The sequence below is a fragment of the Bactrocera neohumeralis genome, unplaced genomic scaffold (genome assembly GCF_024586455.1).
Source record: "Bactrocera neohumeralis isolate Rockhampton unplaced genomic scaffold, APGP_CSIRO_Bneo_wtdbg2-racon-allhic-juicebox.fasta_v2 cluster11, whole genome shotgun sequence".
Lineage (NCBI taxonomy): Eukaryota > Metazoa > Arthropoda > Insecta > Diptera > Tephritidae > Bactrocera > Bactrocera neohumeralis.
Genome location: NW_026089624.1, coordinates 15,834,650 through 15,852,534, shown reverse-complemented (window position 1 = coordinate 15,852,534; position 17,885 = coordinate 15,834,650). Strand labels below are relative to the sequence as shown.

At 36.1% G+C, this 17,885-nt stretch overlaps 3 protein-coding genes across 3 annotated transcripts in view; 1 reads left to right on the top strand and 2 right to left on the bottom strand.

Moving 5' to 3' along the window:
• LOC126766148 (uncharacterized) overlaps window positions 1-17,885 on the bottom strand; it is an 897,272-nt gene that overhangs the window by 673,795 nt on the left and 205,592 nt on the right. The gene's annotated exons all lie outside the window — the stretch shown is intronic.
• Window positions 1,126-8,086, bottom strand: LOC126766119 (uncharacterized). The gene is made up of 2 exons (XM_050483958.1): window positions 1,478-8,086; window positions 1,126-1,391 (listed from the first exon to the last, which is right to left on the bottom strand). Exon 1 carries the CDS (start codon window positions 4,268-4,270, stop codon window positions 2,087-2,089), a length of 2,184 nt encoding a protein of 727 aa, XP_050339915.1. The 5' UTR covers window positions 4,271-8,086; the 3' UTR covers window positions 1,126-1,391; window positions 1,478-2,086.
• The window catches only part of LOC126766018 (fibulin-1), a 3,892-nt gene continuing 1,730 nt past the window's right edge, over window positions 15,724-17,885 (top strand). The window contains exon 1 of the mRNA XM_050483730.1: window positions 15,724-15,844. Coding sequence (XP_050339687.1) covers window positions 15,724-15,844 — 121 coding nt within the window. The remainder of the gene's footprint in view (window positions 15,845-17,885) is intronic.

Here is a 17,885-nt window from a genome sequence, read left to right as displayed (position 1 = left end):
GAAGTTTTATGAATTCTTCACTTGTTTCTTTCTGAATTTTTGGTAAATTCTTTAATATGGTCACTTGTTTGTCGACCAATATTCTTTCATTCTCGTGTCGTTCTTTTAGAGCTTCCCAAGCCAAGTTGAAACTGTTTTACTATGACGCCTGCTTGACCTTTTGTTTTGTATCGGAGGTGATACAATTTTTGCGCTTGTGATAATTTAGGATGGTTTATGTACCCGGCCGTAAACATGTCCCGGAAGGACGGCCATTGTTCATAACCTCCATGAAAAATTTCTGTGTCGCATGCTGGCACTTTGAGGTGAATACCTGAACTTGCCTCTTGGGCTTGTGTTTGTGGCAGCTCTACTCTCAGTTGTGGAGTAGGTGCATTTGACTTTGTTAATTTTAATTGATCAGAGATCATGGATTTCGTCTCTTCATATTGGTCAAGGCAATTTTGATATTTGGCGTAAGTCGAGGATTTGAAATTTTCTAGTAGATCTGAGTCGTCAGATTCTACTATTGCGTCATATGGAGATTGGAGACGTGTCCACAAATTTTCAATATTTTGATTTTTATTTACTAGCACCGATTCAGAGTTATCTTGAATCGGTGAAGATTCAAATCGAGTGCAGTATCTTATTAAACTGTCACTCCCAGAATTGAATTTAGCGTAAGAAATATCTTTCCCCTTTTTTGCTTTGTAGCACCTTGTTTCGAGCGTGTAGCTTCTGCAGGTGTACTTGGACTTTTGTCATCATAAATCATTTTCGGCATTTTTAAAACTTGAGCAGATTTAGAATCTTTAGAGTCTGTGCTCATTTAGTAACAATAAATTGATAATAGTGAAATATATTTTTCAGTATAAATTCAGATAAATGTAAAAACCCGAAAAATCTTTTACGTAAATCAGAGTTTTTATTTCCGAATTAACGATTAATTTATTGAAATACGCGTATATCGTTTTACGTAGTTTTTTTTTGAAATATTTAAGCCATAATATATTAAATATATTGTACAGTAGCGGACAGTGAAATCCGAACAACTAAAAATCATAGTTTTCCTTCTTATTTTTGTGAAATGTTTAAATTTTTTTTTAAATACGTTAGAATTAAGCGTAAAAAAGTCACTGTAGTGGATTGCACTAATAAATTTATTTTTTATTCATTTTAGATATTGTATCATTTTGGTAACTAGCAATATAAACAGTGACTAATTTTTTTTATTTACATTAGAGAAATGATTATAGAGTTTTAGTTAAAGGAAATATTAATTTATACAAAAGCACTCTTTTTAGTATTTTGTCAAACCTCCTTTGCTTTTTATAACGGCTTTTATACGCTCTGGCATTGAATTTATGAGGACTCCAAAGTAGAGACCCGATATTTGATAAATAATTCTTCACCTTAAAGAAAGAAAAAAGGATAAGTATAAAATTTGTAATTAAAATTATAGCAATAAAATCTGGTTGTACAAAAAATGGATACTTACTATTTTGGTACTGTAGGATCAGGAAGAGTTTTTCCCAACCGCGTTAGTTCAACGAAACAACAATGACTTATATGAGAATTTGGGCTATGTAATTAAATTGAAAGAAGAACGAGGAAATCAAACTTGTCGCCTTGGTGGTCAGCCGTAGACTAAATTATTTAATGTAAAAAATGTAATTAGGTACAATGATTAGACTTATGCTAATATTTTCGATGGATGTCCATATGCATGCACAAGCGAAAGAGTCACACAAAAGGAGTGACAAAAACTCTCGCTGTTATGTTGCTGCAAACATATGTAAACAAGAATACGTGTGTATATACAAATGAGTTGTGTGGGAGCATTATGCACGTACAATTTATAATACCTTAGTTTGTTAGTACAATTGAGTTTGTGCTCTTATATATGAGTGATTAAACTTAAAATAACTTAATAATTATTAGGGTGTAACGTTAGGTGACCCAACATTCCGGCCCCGTTGAAAGGACTTTCAAACAGGTAAAACTGCAGTCTTGTGGACTGGGCGACGAATTATACCCTTTGAGGTTCGCACATTAACCACTCTGACTCGTGCATCCTTTCCTGGGATAGCATCTATGACACGACCAATTAGCCATCGTTGCGGTGGTACATTGTCCCCATGGATAAGAACCATTGCGTGTTCCACTTTGTTCTCGCTTGCAGATCGCTTATATAGTCGTGTGACCAACGTTTCCAAAATATTTGTTTGACGGCAGTTATTTGATTCCATCTGTTGACTTGATTGACGTTGTCAGCTACTGCTCGCTCCGGAAGACTCTTTAGCGCACTACCAGTTAAGAAATGACCTGGAGTCAAAGCTTCGTAGTCGCTAGGGTCAGACGAAAGTGGTGATAGAGGCCAAGAATTTAGAACTGCTTCTATTTCTACTAAGGCTGTAGTGAGTTCCTCGTATGTTAACTTGGTATTCATAACGCTACGATTCAAATCATTCGTTTGAGTGATGCCTGTGGCTGATTTAACTGCGGCCTCCCAAATGCCACCAAAATGAGGTGCCCTAGGAGGGATAAAATGAAAATTAATAAATTGATTAGCGCAATAATTTGTGATGACATCTTTAGTTTCCTTCTTGAAAAGAAAGGCTTTCAGTTCTGAAAGCTTGCTGTAAGCTCCGACGAAATTAGTTGCATCATCAGAATAAATATCTGGTGGAAGACCTCTTCTTCCAATCATTCGTTTGAGTGATGCCAAAAATGCATCCGTAGACAAGTCAGAAACGACTTCGATGTGGACAGCCTTTGTCGCGAAGCAAACAAATATGGCAATATAAGCTTTATAGGGTATTTTGCCCCTGACGCGAAGATAGATGTTGACAGGTCCACAGAAATCGACGCCGCAACGAGAGAATGGGCGTGTTGGTGTTAATCGCTCAACAGGAAGATTACCCATCATATGTTGAAGCAATTTCGGTTTGTAGCGCACACAATGAATACATAATCGGACAATACGTCTAGTGAGATCACGAGCGTTAACGATCCAGAATTGTAAACGAATTAAAGCCACCAGCGCTTTAGGTCCGGCATGGTAGTTTTTAATATGTAGATATCGAACATATCGCATAACAAATCCACATTTACTTGGTAGTAAAATAGGATGTTTCTGGCTTTCTGGAAGATTGGCCAGTTGAAGTCTACCTCCAACCTTCAGTAGTTCAAATTCTTGAGTTGTTTCCAAAAACGGATTCAAATTTCGTAGTATACCATTTGTCAATTTATTTCGTTGCAACAATCGAATGTCTGCAGCGTAATGCTGCTGTTGAACGTTCCAAACAATGCATAGCAAAGCGCGATGTAGTTCATCAGGAGTAAGTGGTCCATCCACCATTTTCGTGTTATCTTTTTTAAGTCTAGTGTAAAAACGTAGCATCCATGAGACAACCCGCACTTCTCGAGTATGAGTACTGTACCTGTCATGCGCTTCAAGAAGATAATTATTGTTTACAATTATGTTAAATACTGATTTACGCATTTCTGCATTAACAATTTCCATGTCAACGTCATTACTTTTTCCATTAGGCCATTTTCTTTCATCTTCGTATAGGAACTCAGGACCATTAAACCAAACTGAAGTTGTGAGTTCTAATGGTGTGCTTCCTCTGGAAACCATGTCTGCTGGATTGATTTTCGTTGGCACATGTCTCCAACAAGCATCCACAGTCAAATCCTGAATATCCGATACTCTATTCCCAACAAAGGTTGAAAGTGTACTCGAGTGCATTTGAAGCCAATGAAGAACAATTTGCGAATCTGTCCAAAGAAACGTATCGAAAGTGTAATTAGAAAATGTTGACTTAATTTTTGCAAAAAGTCGAGCAAGTAGTTGTGCACCGCAAAGTTCCAATTTTGGGAGTGACTGTCGTTTAGTAGGTGCCACTCGTGATTTTGCCGTAAACAGGCGAACGCTAACATTACCAACATTGTCAACTATGCGTGTATATATTCCGCAGCCGTAAGCACGTATCGAAGAATCACAATATCCATGTATTTGTAAAGACTTCATGTTGGCAGATAAACAATACCATGAAATTCTAACAGAAGGTAAATTCGAGAGATTGTTGACAAAAGTTTGCCATGCCGATGCGATGTTTTGTGGGACCGATTCATCCCATTCAATTTTCAGCAACCACAGTTCCTGAAGTAGAATTTTAGCGGTAACGATTACTGGTGCTGGGTCAAAGAGCGATGAGGCGATGGATAGAATTGTCCTTTTAGTGAGGGTTCCATTTATTGGCTGCTTTGGTAGAAATGAAAACATAAAATGATCTTTAATTTGATCCCATTTAAGGCCAAGAGCACTGGTGACAGAAGTATCAAGATTTAAATCCTTGTGTTCGACTCTGAAACTTTGGTGGTTGGAATGCCATTTTGACAGCTCAAATCCACCTAATTTTAGCAACTCTGCTACCTCATGTTTTATCCTTGATAGCTCCGCAAGTGAGTCAGCTCCACACAGCAGATCGTCGACATAGAATTATGATTTGACGACATCTGACCCAACGACAAATTGCGACACATACTGATCCGCGAGGTAGTGTAGACTACGCACATCAAGATAGGGTGCGGCTCCCATTCCGTAGGTGACAGTTTTGAGTTGAAATGTCTGAATATTCCTTTGAGGCGCACTCCTCTACAAAATGTGTTGGAACCTTCGACGTTCCTCATTGATTAGTATCTGCCTATACATTTTAACGATGTCTACAGTAAGAGCGAATCGATGTAAACGAAAACGAAGCAAGGTAATTACAAGTTCGCTTTGAATTGTAGGTCCAACCATTTGAATGTCATTTATCGATTTTTGCGTAGTTGTTTGACAAGATGCATCAAATACAACTCTCAATTTCGTTGTAGTGCTGTTTGGTTTCAAAACGCAGTGATGAGGGAGTGAGTGAGGTTCCTCCAATTTTGGATTGCATAGTGCTTCCATGTGGCCTAGACTCTCATATTCATCCATGAAGGCTACGTATTCTTTCTTGAGCATAGGGGACTGTTGCAATCGGCGTTCTAGCGCATTAAATCGTCGCAAAGCTGTATTATAAGATTCACCCAAGCAAGAAGGGTCATCTTTGAACGGTATGTTCACTATGATCCTACCGTTAGGACTTCGAGAAACGGTGTCATTATATAATTTTTCACAGCTGTGCTGTTCAAGTGTCCACACGTTCGGCTTTGTTGTAATTTCTTCAATTTGCCACAATTTTTCCAACTTTAAATCTATAGACTCCTCACAAGCAAACAAGCATTTGGCATTAAGCGCGTTAGTGCTTGCTCGATAGCGTCCCGAAACGACCCATCCTAATAACGTTTTCTGTAAAATCGGAAGAATATTACCAAGTTTAATTTGTCCTACAGAAAGTAAACTAAAGAAGCTCTCTGTCCCCAAGAGTAAATCAATTTTCCTCGATTTATTAAATTAATGATCAGCAAGTATAATATTTGGAGGAATATGACTGGTAAATGTATCTATCTCCGGTTCTGTATGATAGGCGATGTGCGACGTAATGCAAAAATCGAGAGGTAACTCCAAGCTTGTTGCTTGCGACTTAATATTTGTGGAAGTTTTATACTTGATATTGGTAGAGGACTTACCACTACTTTCAGTCTCTATGTTGTGTTTGCTACGTGGAAGCATCAGTTTTTGTGAAAATTCTTCAGTTATGAAATTTACTTGTGAGCATGAATCCAGCAAAGCTCGGCCAAGATGATAGCTTCCGGAAACGTCGCGAACTAGAACCTCTGCTGTGGCGAGGATGATGTTGTCAAACGATGACGAATTGTTCATGTGTGTATGAACAGCGGATGTCGAAGTAGAATTTGATGAATCTGGCGAATTTCTACGATGTAACAAGGTATGGTGTTGACGATTACAAATCTTACACTTATGAGTTGATGCGCAGTTCGATAACTGATGTCCCCTTGATAAGCAGTTAATACAGAGACCCATCTTTTTTGCATGGTCAAAGCGTTGCGACACACTAAGTGCCTTAAAACGGTCGCAGTTGTGTATTTTATGATTGTTGCTGGAACACACCGAATAACAAGTGCTGGAACAAGAAAACGAATAGCCTTTACGTGAAGGTTTTGCTTTATGCGTGTTGGTAGTGCTTTGGTGTACAAATCCAACGGTGTGAGCGTTATCAATTGAGTCGAGGTATTGGCAATGTCTCTTCAAAATGTGGGTGCAATTTTCCCAGCTCGGCAAAGTTTTAAAGTCCAGAGACTCCTACCATTTGTAAAACTAAATAAATAAGCATAGCTTGTGAAATTTGGCTTTCAGTTCCCAATGACAATAACGAGCCGTAAATGGCAGATGCCTTATCAATTAAACTTCTCAACTGACCGCCATTAGGCTTCGAAATAGACGAAAGCTCAAATAAAGAGGAAATATTTTCTAAAAATATGAGAGTTGGGTTGTCATATCGAGTTTTGAGTCTTTCCAATGCCTTCAAATAGTTTTCATTGGAAACTTGAAAGGCGTCAATAGTTTCTAATGCCGGTCCATTGAGACAGTTGCGTAGATGATTAAATTTCTCTATGTTAGATAAGCTATATTCTCGATCAATAATTTCCTGAAAGGAAGTTATGAAGTTTTGATATTCAGAGTACTTGCCGGTGAATGTAGGAAGTTTGAGTTTGGGCAGCTTCGATCCTGCCTGCATTACGCAAGTGGTGTCTGAGAGTGTGGTGTTGGAATCCTCAGTAACTTGAGACTGAATAATTAACTTTGTGGTTATATACAGCTCTTCAAGATCCATGCGACCGCATTCCTCAGGATCTATCCTTTCAATTTCAGTCTGTGTAGACAACACATTTTTTAAATAAGATTCCAGAATACCAAGTCGGCATCTGTATTCGGCTACTGAAAGTATTTTAGCACCTGGCCGTAGACTGGCCTCGACAATGTTTTTTATGCGAGAAATATTTTTCTTAATATTAGCTCGTTGTTGTTTGAGCTCTTCCAAAGACATGTTGAAAATGTTCAACAATTTACGAAAAAATTCCAAAAATAAATTGTACGTTTGTTAGAAAACGATATATGTAAAGTTTGCGATATAACGACGAATGAGTATAATATAAATAGTTTTATACTTGCGATTAGATTGCTTTGAATCCAGAATCCCGTTCGAATGGTTCGTTGGGTATAAACGAATATGTTGGAAACTGCAGCGAAATGCGAGTAAGCGATAGCGGTGGTGTGACCAAATAAAAGCGACGAAAGAATTGCAAATGCAGCGGCAGCGGCAGCGATGCAATGTGATGCGTGATCACATACAAGCGACGTATTAGCGTATCAGCGATATTGATAGCTAAGCAGCGAAGAGGAGCAGCGAGCAGTAGCAGCGACAGCGAATCAAGTATTTGCAGTGTAGTGCGAGAGTAGAAGAGACGACAAACGTTCGCAGTGGCAGCGAACAGCAACGATGGCAGAAGCGACGGCGTTCAATTCTGAGCAATGCGGTGTCCAAGCCTCTGCAACTTATTGCGAAGAAATGTCCAACTAAGTTGTACAACGATGCGATCCTCCAGCGATAATGATGACGATGATTATTATGCGCGAGCCTTTTGATGACCACCAAGAATTCGAATCACGAAAGACTTATGTTAGATAGCCGGGTACAAATTTCTTTATTAAATTAAATTACACTTTATTTAATTCATCCGAAACTTCTAAATCAATTTAAAACACTAGCCCCACGTTGGGCGCCAAAAAATGTAGGATCAGGAAGAGTTTTTCCCAACCGCGTTAGTTCAACGAAACAACAATGACTTATATGAGAATTTGGGCTATGTAATTAAATTGAAAGAAGAACGAGGAAATCAAACGTGTCGCCTTGGTGGTCAGCCGTAGACTAAATTATTTAATGTAAAAAATGTAATTAGGTACAATGATTAGACTTATGCTAATATTTTCGATGGATGTCCATATGCATGCACAAGCGAAAGAGTCACACAAAAGGAGTGACAAAAATTCTCGCTGTTATGTTGCTGCAAACATATGTAAACAAGCATACGTGTGCATATACAAATGAGTTGTGTGGGAGCATTATGCACGTACAATTAATAATACCTTAGTTTGTTAGTACAATTGAGTCTGCGCTCTTATATATGAGTGATTAAACTTAAAATAACTTAATAACTAATAGGGTGTAACGTTAGGTGACCCAACAGGTACGATGGCAGGGCGCAGAGTCATCCTGAAAAATAAGGACATCCGTGAAAAGTGTTTTTTTTTATTGAAGGTATTAAATTGGTTTCAAGTATCTCCTGATATTTATTCCTATTGACGGTTCATTCTATTAGGGCTAGTTGCCCAAGGCCATAGTAAGAAAAGCAACTCTAGACCATTCAGCTGCCTCCCTGCTTAACAGTTTTTGAACACATTCGTCCTTGAACTGCTCACCAGTTCTCCCTCCCACGCTGGACATACCGTCGCTGCAAAAAATGTTAAATTTGGACTCATCTGAAAAGAAAACATTTCGGCAATCAAATTGAGTCCAATTTTGATTTTCTTTTGCCCATCGTAAACGGTTTTGACGCATTTTTGAGGTTAAAAGTGGTTTTTTGGCGGCCCGACGAGCGTTCAAACCAACCCCTTGAAGCCTTCGACGAACAGTTCTTGCACTAATTTCCATACCGACATCTTCAAATAACTCCACTTTAATGTACTCGGCAGTTTTGAAGCGATCCCTCATGCTGATAGAACGTATCATCCGATCTTCCTTGAACTTGTTTTCTTCTCCGCTCCAGAGCCAGTTTTTTCTTTTAAGAGACCTGGTTTTATCGACATTTTTTTAGAAATTCTCCGATGGAAGACTTGCTGAAGCCAACTCTATCACTAATTTCCCGAATGGTCAGATTTTATTTTCGGAAAATCAAAATATTACTTTTCTGCAATTCGGACAATATTTTTTTAAATTTGGCATATTTAAGCTTTAACTAAGCACGAGCACGAAATAAACTTTGAAACTATTGAAAAATAAAACTAAAAGTTTTTATAAAACGTGTACAGAAATTTAAGTGAAAGAATAAACCTTTCCGCAAAAAATTACACTTGTCGGTAACAATCGAGCTTTAAATACAAACCGACGGGTTGTCCGGATTTCACTGTCCACTACTGTATATTATATATATAATTTTTTTTGTTTGCGGACTTATTCGTATGCCCTCGTATGCACTCTTTGTATATGTGCCTGGTCTGTATGTAATGCGCTATAATATAAATATGTATAAAGTGAAGACAAAAGGAAAAGTTTGTTAAGTACATTTATATCAGTGAAGCGCTTTACCTAGCCCGCGGGCGGCCGACTTTATTGCTCTCTCACAGATTCGCTCACACGTATTAGTCAAGCGCTCTCTACACATTGTGGAAAATTAATGTGCATTTGAAAATCACTTGATCAACGACTGTTGACTGCTACGCATGTAATTTGTATGTGCGCGCTGATTAACAATTTTACTATGTTTAATATTGAAGATGGGAAAACAAGTTTTTGTTTTGAAAACTTTTTACCGACTGCTAAATGCTGAGTGTTTAAGAAAATTTGTAAACACATAACTAAACGAAATAGGGAGTAACTATGTTAAAAGGCATTATAGCGGAAACCATTCTATTTATGAATCGGTAACGGGCATTTCGACTATAAATTATTTATATGCCAAGAAAAACACCGTTTTATGACCAAATATAAACTATTCATTGGGGAAAACTGCAGCGTTCGTTATGTCAACTTTAGAAAACTAATAAGGCTAATTAGCTTAAATATTTGGCAAAGCAGGGAAGCAACTCAATATCGAGGACGGAGTGTTTGTACAAGAAAATCGATGTTTATATCTAAACAAAAGATTTCATTATTTCAATACTATTATGGTCAGGAAACTTCGCTGCTATCAAGGTTAATAACTCTAAATGGACAACTATGATTTAACGCACTCAATAATAGGCCGACATATTTATAATATGACTATGAAAGGGTGAAATAAAAGTCAAGTATTTTTCCATATGTATTGACGAGAGTACAGATATATCCGATGTGAACCAATTAATTATTTATGTAAAAACGGTAGATGAAACCTTCGATACAAAAGTGGACATGCTTTCGGTCACAGCATAGCCTTAGCATAACAATGTAAAGTATGTGCTTTACTCTGCTCCGAGTTTTGTTAGGTAAAAAACTATAGCTGGAGCGGGAGCAAAAAATTAAATTCTGCGCTATGCTCTGGCGTAGCGGTAGCAAAAAATTGGGAGCGGTAGAACAGCAGAGCTAATGAAAATTTTGATGTGCTACAGCTCCCGCATGTGTTTGTTGTTTTTTTTTTCTTTTTTGCTATTGTCATTTACAAGTATGGTACAAGTTGGTATATAAAAGAAAGTCGCTTATAACTCAAGAATGGCTGAACCGATTTGGCTTAAAATTGGTGGGAAGGTAGCTTAGAAGCAGGGTAAGGACATAGGATACATTTTATCTCTTTATGCTAAAATTCAATACAGCTCATAAATACAAAAATTATATTTCAAATCGTAAGCATTTGTTCAAAATTTATGTAAGAATCATTTGAAAATTTTAGTAAATCAAAAATAGAAAGAAATAAGTAAAAATTTTCATATCCAAACATGCTTATACTAAGCATGGGTTATACTGATTTTGCTCCTTAACCAGGTAGTTTTCTTTTAAGACGAACCCGTCCGATATATTTAATATCACAACAAAAAATGGCATTGAAGTTTTCATCGTTAAGGCACTGCGGATACTTTGCTAGATTATTGGTGAAGGACGCAAATGCATTCATAACAAACCAAACGGGATATCTAACATAAAGATATAGCGGAATAATTGGAGTGTTGATAAAAAGGTTTATTATAATTTTAGATATACAGAAATCTTTTCGATTCTTTGCAATATACATTGAAGTATGTATATGCGTACAATTTTAAATTGATTCTTCCTAAAAAAATGATAAAATTACTAAATATTGGAAATGGTAGAATAGAACTGCAAATACGCAGTGCAATGGATTAAAACTGGTACTGGTAATCAGTAGATGAATATTAACCACGTGTATTCCAAAAGATAAAGGCCAGGTATCTAAACCTGATTTTTCCACGAAATTCGCATTTTTTTGTATAACTGACAAGAGCTACAGCGTCTAAAGTCAAAGCGATGCCATAAAATGCCTCTGATCTGTAGGAATTTAAAGATAAAAAACCAAGATTGTAGTGTATTTTCTATGGAAAATTTTTACATGCCTTGGTCCAGTTCTTAATGTTAATATTAAGGGCTAAAATTTTCAGGGAATTTTTTTTAGGGTATTTCCAAGGAAATTTCGTGAGGGGACCGAACAAAATTAATAATTCAAAAAAATAAAAAACACCCTAATGTATATAAAAAGGGGTAAAGTATATGTAGTTAAAATTAATTTCGAAAATTCATAGTAATTGAGTATTGTAATACATTTGGAATAGATGATGTTCTTGGTAATAAAAAAATGGTAAATATTTTACATAATAAAAAAAATTTTATAATTTATTCAATTATTATCTAATTCACTTTATTCATATATATTTCTTAAAATATTTGATTTTAGATTTATAAAGTCACTTGACGCAACAAGTGCCAAAATGATTTGCATAACATTTTTTGTTTGAATTATTCAATTAATTCAAATATTATGACAGAAAATAGCAAAAAAGAAAAAAAAACGACAAACACATGCGGGAGCTGTAGCACATGAAAATTTTCATTAGCTCTGCTGTGCTACCGCTCCCAATATTTTATTATACCGCTACGCCAGAGCATAGCGCAGAATTTAATTTTTTGCTCCCGCTCCAGAATAAATATACATACACACAACAAAAACAACGGCAGAAGGAGGTGCTATAGTTTTTTACCTAACAAAACTCGGAGCAGAGTATATGCACATATACATTGTTATGCTAATATATGCTGTGGCTCCCGACAAAGTGAGAGCGGTAGCGATAGCATAGCAACAATTTTAGAAATTTTGCTGCTACGGAGTAGTAAATGAGAACCCTGTACATATATGTACTTAATAAACAAGAAAGAAATCAACAGAAGGTGCGATGCCTAAAAATAAAATTTTACGGATATCAAAAATTTATCAAAAAAAAAACATTAATAATAACTTTGTGTTCTTAAAACACACCAAATTATAAAAAAAAAATCAAATATTTAATTCTAACATAATTCCGGCAGTCCTCCTTATACTTCATAAAGCATTAGGCTCGATTGCATACAACAAAAACTGAAAAAAAAATAAATATATTACATCTGCATATATATATATGTACATACATATATAAATTTTTAATCTCTCTCTCACTTTTTCAAGGAAAACATAAAAACATTTATATACAAACATACGGCAAAGGATCTGCCTGTGACACTAAACGAAATCTCCACATATTCAAAGTCCACATTGGCAATTATCCGGCAATACCTCTTGTTCTTTGACAAACAAAAACAAGCAGGATTGGGTACAAAAAGCAAATTGATCTCTCTAACGAGCTCTCAATTGCTTAAGAAAACCATACTCATAAACACACAAACAATTCGTGCCTACTTATGTAAATAGCGCATTGATCTCTTCAGCGAGCTCTCAATTGCACAAAACATAAGTACTTACCTTCATAAGCACATACATACATACATACAAGTCCAAGTATTAGGGTGTACCCAAATACAAACATACGGACGTAAAAGGTGTTTATAAATTAAAAATACTGATATTTGCAAACTTAAAACTAAAATAAAATAAATAAATATTATTATTTTGCAAATAAATAGAAATGGTTCATAATAACACAAATCAAAATACACCTGCAGGAGCTACACGCTCAAAACAGGTTGTTCAATTTTCATATTTCACAAAGTGACAGTATATTAAGATACTGCGCTAGATTTGCCTCTTCACCGATTCAAGAAAACTCTGAATCGTTATTAGAAATGAAAGGTCAAAATCTTAAAAATTTCTGGACTCGGCTCCAGCGGCTCATGACGCCATAATAGAATCTGACGATTCAGACCTATCACAAAATTTGAAACAATCGGCTTACGCAATATACGAAAACTGCTTAGACTAGTACGAAGAAACAAAAGCTATGATCTCCGATCAATTAAAGCTAATAAAAGCATGCACACCTACTCCTTATCCGAGAGTAGAGCTGCCACAAATGCAACAATATCAAGAGGCAAGTTCAGGCATCCACCTCGAGGTGCCCGCATGTGACACAGAAACATTCTATGGAGGTTATGAAGAATGGCCGTCCTTCCGGGACATGTTCACAGCCGTTTACATCAACCATCCAGAACTATAAAAAGCACAAAAATTGTATCACCTCCGATACAAGACAAAGGGTCAAGCAGGCGTGATAGTAAAACAGTTCGCTCTTAATGACGATAATTTCAATTTAGCTTGAGAAGCTCTAAAAGCAAGATACGAAAATGAAAGAATACTGGTCGATAAACAAGTAACGACACTAATGAACTTGCCAAAAGTTAAGAAATGAACAAATGTTGAATTCATCAAACTAGAATCCACTGTTTCAAATTGCTTGTCGATTCTATCGACACTAAATATTCCCACAGACAGCTGGGACCCAATTCTGGTAAACATTTGCACCGCCGCATTACCAGAAAAGTCGTTACTCCAATGGGAGCAATCGCTCTCATCACGGAAAAAGTGCCCAACGTGGCAACAAATGAAAGATTTTCTCACCACCCAATCTGAAATCGCGGAAAGGGTAGAAGAAAAAATAATCAAAACTAAGAACAAACACGACCAAAATGGAAGCTTAAATAGACACCAAACTAGAAGCAAAAAAAAAATCAAACAAAATTTTTAACAAAACACAATCGTTCACATCCGAACAAAAAAAACAAACGTCATGCGAACTATGCACAAGAGGGCATAAGCTTTAAACTTGCGAGAAGTTTAAAAAATTAAACATTAACGAAAGGAACAACTTTGTCAGGTCAAAAAGACTTTGCACAAATTGCCTGTCATATGCGCATACATTTACAAATTGCAAAAGCAAATTTAAATGCTTATACTGTCATAAAAGACACCATACAATGTTTCATTATAGCACATATCCCCTATCACACCAAAAAAATGGCGCATATTAAAAAAACCAAACGTTTAATTGCAAAAGCAAATCCCGAAACGCAAAACTCTAAAAATTGCCAAGAGACACCATGTTGCTCAAAGGTACAAAAAATACAAACGCTGCACAGCGAAATACAAAATGGACTAGTTGCAGAACCAGTTTCCACCATACCAACTAAAGTTGAGTACAAATACCTTAATTCGAAATTAAGGAAACTTCCAATAACAAACAAAATTATAAAAGATCAGTATTGTGAGCACTTCTCTAAAGCCACAACTACTCGATCAAATAATGGTTGTATGGCGTACGACAACCAATATAGCCACAATTTTCTAATACCTCACATAAAGGTAGAAAAACCAAAGTCAGAATTCAATCTAACAATATTAAAAACTCAAGTATATGGTATTTTTCGACCCCGCAGGATGGCTTTCGCCAATAATGACAAAAACAAAAGGAAACAAATTTCGAAAAAAAATCATAGAGCTATGGCGGACTACTACTTGCCAAATTAGTGCATACACACATTATTATTACTCCTCATAAAATGATCCAAAAGGTCGCATCTACATAAGCGCTCCTCACATTGGTGATTAATGGGAATCAACTATACAAAGCTTCAAATTAAGTATAAAGAATTATCTACTCCACGAATCGAAGCCGTTTTCTATTCACGGCCTCTCCCTCGCAAGATCCCTCTATTGTCACAGTCCTAACTCCACGGCTAAGGAGTACCCATTCTGGCCATATCTGAGCCAAGCTTGGAGATACTATCCTGCAAAGAATAAATAAAATGCAAACCATTTCAGAAAAGGCAAAGAATACATTACCGGTATACCAAATGAATAAAATAAAAAAATGTAAATAACCGTAAATAAAATTAATAAAAGCAACCAACGCATACACCTTTTTGCTATAATAATAAGTCGGATAAACCCGCAAAATATAACTCCTAGCCATACCCGCCTAAAAGTAAATAAATACAAAATATTATGTTTAAAACCAAAGGCACTTTGAGGATGATGCGACTTTCTTCACTGCGTCGCGTTAGAACTCTACGCTAATTTACTTCGCTACGATCAACACTGAGAATTCTGGCAAACACTTTATTATGTCTAAATTTTCGTCACATGTTATGGAATCATTAATTACTTGAGTTTCATACTCAGTTACATGTGCCGGATTTGTTAGAGTTTTAATTCTATTACTCAACTGAGCTATCTCAGTTCTTAAATTTGCGGTTTGTGTAGCGATTAATCTAGCTATATAGTCTACAGTAAAATTATTGACTGTCATTTTGCAAAATTGTGAACTTATCTTGTTCGCTTAAAAATTCTTTATTTCTATCTACTCTTTTCTATAATCCTTATTTTTCGGGTTTGTTTTTTTTTTATATATATTTGTGAGATTCTTGAAACAACATATATAGCAATACTCACAAAAATATGGTTAAATTTCTTATTTATATATGTTTAATAGATGTATAAGAATTTATTTTGTTAAGCTATTGCATAGCTTCTATCGCGGGCTTCTGAGCGCGGGGACCGAATTTAAAAATTCCGTAACGGAAATACCTAACGCTCAAAATGTCGCACACAGGTGGCGCTGTGTGGCGTGAAAAACAAAATGCGGTGACGAAAAATGTTGCATACCACAAAGGCGCTAGGAAAAATTGCCATCGTCGCGGAAAGACGCTTGTTGGCAAAGGCATGCCCGGAGAGATGTTACGGCGTCTGTTTTTATGAATGAAGCGAGGTCGATTGTAGAATTTGCGCTTGCGTTTATGAGTGAAATCGTTTTTGTTGTAAAATTTACTACATTTGGGCTTCGCCAATTCGGCTGCCAAATTGACTTTTGATGCTTCTGCTATTTGAGCAATTGTTGTTTTTGTAAAACAATGCTTCAATTTTAAGCTATTGCATAGCCTCTATCGCGGGCCTTGAGCGCGGAGACCGAATCCAGAAATTCCGTAACGAAAAAAAACCTCATGCTCCACATGCCTATGTACATATGTATATTATTTCTTTGGCACATTTGTCTGTATGTTTACAAAAGCAAATGCGAGCCATATACAAATGTACATACATTCATAATAACAATTGTCGCACGCTTCTTTCGCATCTCCGTTGTCACGGTCAACCAATTTTTTGTTGGTGACATATTCACATGTGTACGCATATGTATGCATGCAAGTTAATACAACAAATATTTATTTCAACAATATTCATTGCTACAATGTAATTGTTAAAGTTCAATAACTTAAAAGTTGACACAACAAATATTTATTTCAACATAACAACTATCATTGCAACAATGTTGTTGTTAAAGTTGAATAACATAAGCAAACATCCGCTGCAACTCCCAAAAGTGGTCGACATTATTGCTGATCAATAAATAATAATATCAACAACAATAATCAACTTCAATTCTGCTGACCATTCAACATCCGTTAAACTCTGCCGACGCCGCTGCCGTTGAACCACAGCTAGCTTAGGGTATTTTTAATACTATGTTCGGACCGACAACGAAAACATGTTTTCGTGGGAAAAACTGGTTTTCGCACGAAAACTTGTGTTTTCGTCCATGTAAAATACGTCAAACGAAAACACAGTTTTCGCTGAAAACTACTTGAAAACTTACATTCCACTCATTATAATCGCTGCCTGCTCTAGTTTAATCGATGTTTTTGGAAGACATATTTTGCCGGACCAAAATTGTCAATTGATATTTGTTTACATTCCATATTCAAATACAGCTGTCACTTGATATTCTCATATTAGGGGGATTCTCTTGCTCTTGCACAACTTTGCACGGTGCAGAAATTGCAGAATTTTCTTCTTGGTGCAACGGCACAACAACAATAATGGAGAAAATTATTTGCAATGGCTGTAAAATATGTCAGACCAAAACCCATGTTTATTTTCGTGCCGTCATATATCATTAGATTCTGCAATGGGTGCTCTCTTGGCCTTGCATATTTCGGTATAGGATTTTTGCACTTTGTGTCATTGTGCAATCTTGCAAGAGCAAGAGAATGCCGCTATTGATAGTTGTCAGTGAAAACCCATCGAAAACACACATTGTCGGTCCGAACGAGAACGGTTGTGGAATCATACAAATGTGTTTTCAAAATGTTTTCAATGTCGGTCCGACATAGATTCTATGTATCAGTTTCTTTTGGAAATTCAATAAAGAAGAACTTAACTGGCGCCCGAGCAGGGACCAACGAGGATAAAAACTTAAAAGTAGACCTTGTTGGACAACATCGGTGGACTACAAGTCTTATACGGCAAGCCCGCGTTCTATTCAAGAGTACGTTGCAGGATCCCTAGTAGGGACAAGAAAACCAAACGGGAGAGATCCGGACTACCAGGAAGGGCAGCCACACCAAAAAAAAATAGCAATGTAAGTTAGATTTAAGTAAAAATTAAGTGTGAAAATTTAACATTTTTAAAATCTTATTATTATATTAAAACAGAAATTAAAATTTTAAAGTGAATATTATCTGAAAATTTTGAAATTCTCTATAAAAATTAAAGTATATAATTAAGTAAAGTGGAAGATATTGAAAAATTATAAATGAATATTATGTGGAAATTTTTAAAGTCTTTAATTAAGCAAAGTGGAAATTATTTAAAAAAAAATATCTTATTGGAATTTGGAAGCAATTCAAATTATAAATAACATATTTCTAAAAAAGGCGTAAAGCGATAATAAAATAATTACTCCTACTTTTGCAAACAATTAA

What these genes read in the sequence shown, in the direction of transcription:
- LOC126766119 (XM_050483958.1), bottom strand. Translation starts at nt 4,270, where the DNA reads ATGTTTTCATTTCTACCAAAGCAGCCAATAAATGGAACCCTCACTAAA.